Source organism: Mus pahari, chromosome X (genome assembly GCF_900095145.1).
Source record: "Mus pahari chromosome X, PAHARI_EIJ_v1.1, whole genome shotgun sequence".
In the NCBI taxonomy this organism is placed as follows: Eukaryota; Metazoa; Chordata; class Mammalia; order Rodentia; family Muridae; genus Mus; species Mus pahari.
The window spans coordinates 135888919-135898831 of NC_034613.1; the positions used below are offsets into that span (position 1 = coordinate 135888919).

Below are 9913 nucleotides of genomic sequence, written 5' to 3' on the forward strand. Positions count from 1 at the left end.
GAAAGAAAGAAAGAAAGAAAGAAAGAAAGAAAGAAAGAAAGAAAGAAAGAAAGAAAGAAAGAAAGAAAGAAAGAAAGAAAGAAAGAAAGCCTTTATTTGGTTTACAGGTTACACAGCCCATCATGAGAAAAAGCCAAGGCAGGAGCTGAAGCAGATGCCAAGGAAGGATGCTGCTTACTAGCTTGTTCCTCAGGCTCATGTTCATCTACCCTTCTTAAACCTTCCCAGGAGTGGCACTGCATACAAGGGGTCTGGAGCCTCCCACATAAATCCTTAATCAAGAAAATGTCCCCCACAGACTTGCCTGCAGGTCATCTGATGGAGGGATTATCTCAATTGAGTTTGTACAGACACAGTTATCTAAGCCCAGAACTATCCACATACATTTAAGCATTTTATAATAAAATTCCATAAGTAGCCATTTAAAAATTAATGCTAGATTTCCGGAGCTTGCAGATTTTCAAATTTTGGAAAAGAAATACAACATGTATAGCTAGAGGTGATCTAACAGGTTCAAGGATGGCTGGATTGGTACCACTCAAGCAAGCACATTAGTATTCCTAGAGGGAAATAAATGCATAGTCTCATAAGCGGAATAAGGACTGTCTTACATGGCTTCACATTAGTTACTTTTGCTAAAGGAACCCAGTTTTGTGAAAGAGCTTGAGATCAGGTTTAATGTTTAGAATGAGAGAGCACATGGCTTTGAAGGGATTGAGGGTTTTGATGCAGGTGTACTGTCACTGCTTTTATTTTCTTTGATCCCCACAACTCATATAAAAGCTCAAAACACTCATCCCATTTCACGGGTGATGAGACTGCAGCCCAAGATGGTCAGGAACTTAACATGTGCTTTACAAATATCCAGCTTATGTACCAAACCCACCAGTCTGTCTACATTTACTCATTATCGTTAGCAAAGCCATCTTTTGTTTCCCTGTAGTCTTTCCGCGCAGTGTTTGCTGTCAAAGAGGAGTTAGAACAACAGATCATAGAGACAAAGAAAAGGTAGAAAGTTGTAGGGAAGAAGGATCTAACAAATAACTGCCCCTTGCTCCAAAAAACGAACACAACTCAATCGGGCATGTCCATCCCTGGCAATTTCACCACCAGCACATGAGCCACAGAACCTTTTCCAACCAGAACACAAGCTCTTGCATAAAGCCAGGCTTGGCTTCAATTCTCATGCCATGTGTACTCAACTGCTGTTCCATGGATCCCTGAGTATGCAGAGGCTCATACTGCATTAGGGAAAGGCTGAGGCCTGAGTGAGCTTACACTATAGAAATGGAGAGCATTTTTCCTAACATCAGGAAGCTATTTACTAACGTGAAAACTAAAAACAGGACAGCAAGGCAAAACACACTAGGTGACAGAAGGTGACATCACAGAAGATCACTCTGTTCATTTTTACTCTGGCACTATTATGATTTGTAATAAGTGAAATTCATGAAGGAAGTGGCCTTCCATACCTAAAGTTGTCTAAACTAAAACTGAACACTTATGGCTTGAATATTTTAATTTCTCTCACCTGCAAGAACTCTACCACAGCTAAAGTACCAAGTGACATGAAATTTACAACCTGTCATCTGATTGTAAAACCTGGTCTCTCACCTTACTCCATGAAAAACTCCAGTTGCTAAGCCTCCAGGCCAACTCCTCAAATTTGGAACAGAAAAAGGGCATGAGAGTTTCACAATATTCCAAAGGGAAAAACATCACCTTTTCAGAGACAAGACTAAGAAGTAGAAAGGGCTGTCTATTCACTAGAACCTTGTGACTCTAGTATCATGGGGGGCGGCGGGGGGGGGGCGGGAGACAGAAAGCCTTTGCACAGAGTTGCTTGGCTTGGCACAAAGGAAAGGAAGGAGAGGGGCCAGACACAGACTCAAAGGCTAGCTCTGCCCCTAATTCACAATGTGATCCTGAAAAAGTTTGCCTCAAGAAGCATACATTCGGGGCTGGTGAGATGGCTCAGTGGGTAAGAGCACCGACTGCTCTTCCAAAGGTCCTGAGTTCAAATCCCAGCAACCACATGGTGGCTCACAACCATCCGTAACAAGATCTGATGCCCTCTTCTGGAGTGTCTGAAGTTAGCTACAGTGTAATTACATATAATGAATAAATAAATCTTAAAAAAAAAAAAGAAGCATACATTCTCCACCAGGCAGTGGTGGCACACACCTTTAATCCCAGCACTCGGGAGGCAGAGGCAGGCTACAGAGTGAGTTCCAGGACAGCCAGGTCCACACAGAGAAACCCTGTCTCGAAAAACAAAAACAAACAAACAAACAAAAGTACATTCTCCCATCTATAAGAACTTCATAGAGGTCTTATGAGATTTGCAGAAATGCCAAGTGGGAGTCATTCAGCTCATTGCTTGGTTGAAAAATATTGATCACTCAAGAACGGAACAAAGGGAGGGAGGCTTAATGAAGCAATCCAGAGGTGCTGCTGTGGCCCTCATGACCAAACTCTCCTGATCATAGCTCCAGTTTTATCCACTCAACCCACTCCTCCCAATATGTGATGAATGAAGTTCAGAACAACCATGACAGATTCCTCTTTATCGTAAGCATACTTTGCATATCTTCTGGGTCAGTGGATATGGCCTGTTTGATTCTAGCAAGGCTGTTTACATAGTCACTAAAGTGATGTCTTGGTTGTGAGACAACTTGGTTTTTGACTATGTTAATACTGAGAAGCATGAGCTGATAGTGTAAGACGGAGAGGTTGGCCTCGATATATAAACCAGGCTGGCCTTGAACTCACAGCTACTTGTCTGCCTCCTGAGTGCTAAGATTAAGGATGTGTACCACTACAACCAGCAGTTGACAAATTCTTTCACCTAAGTCTCTCCCATCTCAAATAATGTCGCAGCTTTACATTTAATCATCACCCTGCCTTTTCCCCCAATACATCTCAAGCTCACCATGACCACAATGCCTTCAGCATTCTTCTCCGCTCCTAAATCTGCAATCTTCATCTCAAATTCAAGGCAACATCCTCTCTCATCTGGCCTACTAGTTGTACCCTCCTTTCTGATTTTCTTTCTCCCCAGAGTTACGATCTCTATAGAAAAAGAGGGTCTTTTCAAGCCTCTGCAGGCTGGTCTTGAACTCTTGATCCTCCTACCTCTACTTCCAGAATACTGGGATCACAACCATGTGTCACCGAAACCAATGTGTGCTGTTTGAACTCTGAACTTCATGAAGGATAGGCCATTACTTTACCAATTGAGCTACATCCCCAGCTCCCTTTGCATGTTCTTTGTTTTGTTTTCTCCTAGTTCTTGGATATATAAATCCTTGGTATGAATAATAAATATTTAGTGTATTCACTCATTAATCTTCCAGTTAAGAGAAAAGCCCACATGTTTAATTGCCCTATGATTTCCTCTTTTGGAAATTCCCTAGGGTCCTGCCCACTTGAAGAATGGAGGGTGGTGGAGGCAGGGATTTAGCATCTTCAAATGTAGGCCCCGACTGAATTATGGGGATGTGAGCGGAATTTAATAGCTGTGCCAAAACCAAGGCAATATTAAGCATGAATCTTTTGCCTTACTGTCTTCACTGATTCATGGTCATGTCACCTCCAAAGAAGTCCAACTTGCATCACAGAACAGAAGAAGATTCCAGATTTCCACGGGGTCCCTGCTTAGGATCAAACAGACTACGTCCATTGACCCAGAAGATATGCAAAGTCTGCTTAAGATAAAGAGGACTCTGGCCTTAATGGGGCCATAAGAAGCTCACAGTCTCTGGTCTCTGTGTTTTAAAAGAGGACATTGCTTTCCAGGCCCTATCCTGGGCTCCTTATCATATGGGTTGAAATACTGAACAGCTTGGTTTCTGCAAAGAAAACAGGAAATCTAAGCTCCACTACATCACACCAAACCTTGAAAGTAAACTTGAAATGTCTTCAAAATTGTATTTTGTATTTGGTCAACCTTAAGCAAACAGAACACTAAAAATACTACCTGTTTTCTCTTTCACTCCCCAAGGTACCAAAATTATAACTTGACACAGGGTGGAAAACAGACTTACCAGCTTCTATGCATTCTGGCTTCAGGCAGTACTCCTGTTTAGCTTGGAAACTTAGGAGACCTTGACTCACTGAAAAAATAGACCAAAATAAAGGATTGATTTGTAGCAGACCACCACCAAGTTAAATACGTTTGGGCACATGCGCAAGACAGTTGCTATCAGTTCATACTTCTCAGTATTGACCTGGCAGTCCAAAAGCAAGTTGGCTCAAAACCAAGGAACTGCTTTGATAAATATGTAAACAGCCTTCTTAGAACTCATGGTTATTCTGAAATTCATTCCTCTCGTATAGGGGAGAAGTGGATTGAGTGGGTAAAACTGGAGCCATATTGAGGAGTCTACACACCAGAGCCACAGCAGACCTGGAAGCTTACTAGAGTGTGCACATTTTCATTCCAGATCTCTGAGTTCAGAAACTCTGGAGGTGGAGAACAGCCATCTTGTATGCCTTGGATTTGGTTGACAGAGACTGAGCCCAGAGCCTCTCAAAACTGAGCAGCACGTACCTTGGAGACACACACACACACACACACACACACACACACACACACACATAAACAAATTTTTGTACAAATGAAATTGTTTTCAGGAGTACTTCCCAGCTGGTGGCAAGCAACATCATCTCTCAGGAATTTTCAGTCCTTTGACATGACAGTGTCTTCAACAAAGTTCATGCTTGGGAATCATGTAATGAAGTCACAAAAATAAGAGCATTTTTTAAAAATAAAAATCTCATAATATTTTAAGTAAGTTAAGATTGTGTGTTGGGCCACATTCATAGCTGTCTTTGACAGTATGCAGGGTGCAGGCACAGGTTAGACATGCATGTGTTTTCAAAAGCAAAGAAGAATGCACTGGCTTTGAACTTCAGTTAGGATCTGAGCATTAACAAATGTGAGCCTAAAATTAAAACTACATGCTTTGCCTCTATAGCTGGAGAAGTTATGAGGCATTCATTATTGCGGGGCTCTGTGAGTAAAAACAAGGAATCTTTGAAGATATGGCCATGAAGAAATGGACTAGGGAAGCGGAGAAATGCAGTCTGGAAGCCTACATTTCTGCTCGAGATGCAGACCTGAAGATCACCTGCCAGTCTGACATGTCTTATTATTTATGAACCCACATCCTAAGAGGAGACTGCTTTGTCTTTGTTCTTTTCTTTCTTCCCTCCTCCAAACTGCCTTTTTATCTGTGTTACATTATAGATTCAAGTAACCTGCCGACAGAACCACTCAGGCCTATTTTCAAAAGAAGTTTTATAACATAAAAGGAGTGTTTTGATATTTTTGCAAGGAAAAAAATAGGTAAAAATATATAGACTGCATAAAGATCAGTGCAGGACATTTCAATGTACCTCAGTGGTGGAACCGTGGTGAGCTTTTCACTGTAATCAATTTTTACATGTTTACCAAATGTACTTCACTGGTACTTTTTATGATGGGAACATAAATTTTACTAGAAATGATAATAATTATTATTATTATTATTATAAAATAAATAACAATAATTTTATTATTATTAATAACAGCTTTATTTTTAATCTTATGATTTGAAAAATCTACCCTATTTCTTTCATTAAAAAGAAATGATTATTAACACAGATGTGTTAACAATTCAAACTAATATCAGTTCTTTTTATCTGACAATGTGTATAAGGAAGGTTTCCATCCCCAAGACACAGAAACAGAACAGAAAGCATGAGAAAAAAACCCACAAAGCTGGGGTCATCATCACCCAAGTAGCGACTGGAACCCGCAAACCAAATCGAGACCACTGCCTACTTCTATTTCTGCGAAAAGCCTTGATATTTTTAATAGTTGGGGGAGGGGTGCAATGGAGAATACTATATCATAATATAAAAGTATATGGAACTGAAGCTTCTGAATCCAGAAAGCAGATTTTCCTGGCTTCCATTTGTGCACAGTGTGTCTGTGGACACTTTAGTGCTACAATGAAACAGCCCTGAAATAAGGAATGTGTGGCAATGGAGCCAAAAATATTTACTATCATCTGGCCTTGACAGAAAAAGCTTGCAGACCCCTGCATCTGAGAAACAGATTTCGGAGGGAAAGGAGAAAGGAAGAAGAAAAGAACACTTGAAAATAAATTGGTTATGGCTATATTGTTATACTCGATATTTTTTAATTCCCTACGTTTTCAGATCCCACCTCAGACCACTGGCAACCACTCCTTCTATAAAAGAGAAAGACAAAAGAGAGGTAAGGCAGAGTCCTAGACATATGACTGAACTTGAACAGACACAGCATATACTGCAAAGTCAACAGGGAGCACCTTCAAGGGAAGATGCTAACTAGAATATTGTCATGAAGAACATTGCTTTGCAGGCATTTAGCAAGGTACATGCAGAGTGGAAGTATCTGGGGCAGACAGTAAAGAGAGGGGTTAGTAAAGCTTAGTGCTGACATAGTTTACAAAAATATAAAGGTCCCTGGGTGGGTATGGTAGTACAGGCATATAATCCCAGCATTTGAGAGGCAGAGGCAGAAATATCCCAGGAAATTCAAGGTCAATCAAGGCCAGACAGGAATACATAGTGACTGCCTGCCTGCTCATCGACAGACAGACAGACAGACAGACAGACAGACAGACAGACAGACAGACAGACATTCCTAAGTGTAGACCCTCAGATAGATGTGCTCTGAAGCAATGTCTCCTAAACTTGCATATGCTATTCCATTCTCCCTCTCCGTGTCTTGTGAAGATGCAGACTGTGAATCAGTAGACCTGCGAGTGGGAGCTCAAGCTTTCAGGTGATGCAGCCGGTGGAGCAGAAAAAAAAAAAAAAAGAATGAGGCCAGACCATTAGCTGGTCTTATTTATTGTCAATGATCATTAGACCTCCTCCAGAAGAATCAAGGTGAGAGCCAGGTTACTAAACCTACTGGGAAGTTATCTTGGGTTTTTTTTTTCATCCCAATGACTGACTGACCCAGTCACAAAGTCCCTCCCCGACTTCCTCCCCTTCTCCTTAAATCAGGCCTCCCTGAAATAGCAATGCTTGATTTAGTGAACTCTTCCCTAAAATTTTTAGAGCTTGTATCAACAAATCATCTTCTCACAAAACAAAACCAAAAAAAAAGGACTTTGCTATCATTGATCATCTTCTAGAATGCTGTGGTCTCCCAGTGTAACGATCATAAAGGTTGAATTGAAAGGGGTTGCAAAATGCTATAAACATCACTGAAAAGAAGACATATTTTGACTTACATGATAACCAACTGGATTTGTAAGTCTGGGAGTATGTGTAAACCTAACCTCTTAGGCACTTCCCACGTCATATGTAGTTCCCTGGCATGCCCATAACATTTCTCCTCCAGTTTTAAATTTCAGTAAGTTGATCATCTAAAACCAACTTTGGAGAAACCTCACAATGGTCTTCAAGAACCACAGATTCAGTCACAGGAGTGGGAGGTCTAGCTTCACCAGAAAGTGATATACTGATCCAATTTCCTAAGTCTTTAGCCACAGAAAACATGGAAAGGTGGTTTGCTCTTTTTAGCAGGGTTCTCGACCACACAAGGCTAACTCTTTTAAAAGTTAATTATTGGTTTTCTCTTGCCAAAATAAACATGGCCTCCTGCATCCTGTATATGCCAAAGAATGTTTCCAAGTCTGCTGCATTTCAAAGTACACCTAGAATCCCTTAAGTATGGGGCTTGTTTCTAGGTGACCTTCAAGCCAATGAAATACTATGAGTTATATAAGAAAACTGTTACAAAGGAAAATAGCAGGAGTTTGGAAAGCCTAAAATTTTGGGCATCCCCTGTCTCTTTCTAACAGATTTCATCTTTCGTTCCCCCCTAGGAATATGCTTTTGTCTCCACATTCTCTCTGAAAACATCATTCACACAGGAGTTATAACAATAATTGAATCACGGTGCTTTTCAAATCTTAAGAGGAAAACCTCTGCTTCCCTTCACATTCATTTTTAAATCTATTAGAAAAGTGAAGTTAACCATTTTGCATCCACTAAAATCACTGGATTTAAAAAGACTCAAAGAATCCCATTTAAGGACTGATTCATCTTTTGTGGATTGCACTTTGTAACTTGTTCAACTGAACATGAACAAAAGTCAAACAAAACAAATGCGAGCATCTAACTATGAATTCATAAACACTCAATTTGTGAAATGTAATAAATACATAGTAAATACATAGTCTTTTCCCTCAGTGCAACTGAATCCATCAGCCATTCCAAACCACTTTTTAATCCAGTTTGCATCCTGCACTATATATTTAATACTAAAGAAAAGCCTCCTTTTTCATTGATATAGCTGATTGAAATTGAGAGTGCATTTTTATTTTTTTAGCATAAGTGAACAGCCTGCATTATGACAAGGATTTCTAAAATAAAGAATTAGAAAGAGTCTCCATAGATAGCCAGTTCAGTCTCCTGGTCTCTGGAGCTCCACTTACCTAGAAAGAGCAGTGTGCCCAACACCAGGGTGCCACTAATAAACAGGGCCAGTGCAATCCGAATGCCTCGGTTGGTCCCCTTTCCAGTCTCCATGGTGCTCCCTGTTTCTGCTTCCATCAGAAGGGTCGGAGAGAAGACTGAGAAAGAAAGTCACTTTTCGTGGTTTGGTGGCTGGTCTCAAAAGTTTGTCAGGCGTTTGATATTCAAGACTCTCTTGCTCGTCTGCTAATAGACAGCTTTAAAAAATTCCTGTCAGGAAACTTCCCCTCGACACCCTTTCTCAAATAATCCTTCACAAATGAAATAAAAGAAACTCAAAATATTGGTTGCCTTGGCTCGCCTTTGACTAGACAAAACAAACAGCAGTTGCTTTATCTTGGTGCTCTCCCTCAGCAAAGTCCCTCTCAAGCAATTGTTTGGCAGGCTTTTTGCTCAAGCATTCTGAGTATACATGTTTTACTAGGTTGCTGCACAGATGTTTTAGCTATTTAAACGTATAGTCACTTGGGGAGGAGAAAAAAAAATTGTCTTTATCAAAAGTGGATTCTCAACCTCCCCCTAACCATGATAAGTGAGGTGGCGAGGACAGTCTGCATCCACTTCAAGATCTCAATTAGTTACAGATTTCTGCTATGACAGTCATTCTCCTTGTCTGAACTGTCGTCGTCAAAAGTTACTCTTTCAGTGTGTTAGTCCCCTTTTAAAGCCTTCTAAGAGTTCCTGGGATATCCTGGAGCATTTTATTTTAGGAACGTTGTGTATGATAGCATGTGCCAAAAATCAGTCATAGTCCATTGCAGTGCAAAGTAGCAATTAAGACAACCTACAGAGGTTGATGGTTTGGACTGGAACTTTTTTTTTTTTTTTTAGGAAGACGAAGAGTACTCTTTGTGGGGCTAAGAAATGTACAAAGGACAGTTAAGTATATGAATTAAGCTTATTATCAACCACAAACGATATAGTAAAAAGTCTTTTACCCTGTGTGTTTTGACGAGCACAGCACCCATGTATTTTGTTCTCTAGCTCCTCCCAAGGAGACACTGCCTTGTAAGGTTTTGTGTTTCCCTAAAGTGGTTATTTCAGCAGCTTCCTGAGGATTAATTCAGACTTATTTGGTTCCACTAGAAAGATTGATTAAACACGTTCTTTGATTATAATCAAATTCAAATTATGAAAAGCTGCTTTCTTCCTGGGGAAGGGCAATTGACATTTCAATAATATTGAAAGGATTTGGACTTTTATTACTTAATGATACAGGTATTACTAATTCAAAGCACCGTAAATTGTTACTCACCTGTGCCTATCCAGCCAGAGGTCATACTCATGAAAGGATATCGGTACAGAGACAAAATTTAGAGCTACGATGAAAGGATGGACTATCCAGAGACTACCCCATCCGGGAATCCATCCCATCATCAGCCACCAAACC

At 40.4% G+C, this 9913-nt stretch overlaps 1 protein-coding gene across 2 annotated transcripts in view; it reads right to left on the minus strand.

Moving 5' to 3' along the window:
• Positions 1 to 9299, minus strand: part of Phex (phosphate regulating endopeptidase homolog X-linked) — a 228383-nt gene extending 219084 nt beyond the window's left edge. For both annotated transcript variants that reach the window (XM_021187283.2, XM_021187282.2), the window contains exons 1-2: positions 8484 to 9299; positions 4047 to 4115 (exon numbers count right to left, since the gene is read on the minus strand). In XM_021187283.2, coding sequence (XP_021042942.1) covers positions 4047 to 4115; positions 8484 to 8601 — 187 coding nt within the window. In that variant the 5' untranslated portion in view covers positions 8602 to 9299. The remainder of the gene's footprint in view (positions 1 to 4046; positions 4116 to 8483) is intronic.
• Positions 9300 to 9913: the final 614 nt, after the last annotated feature.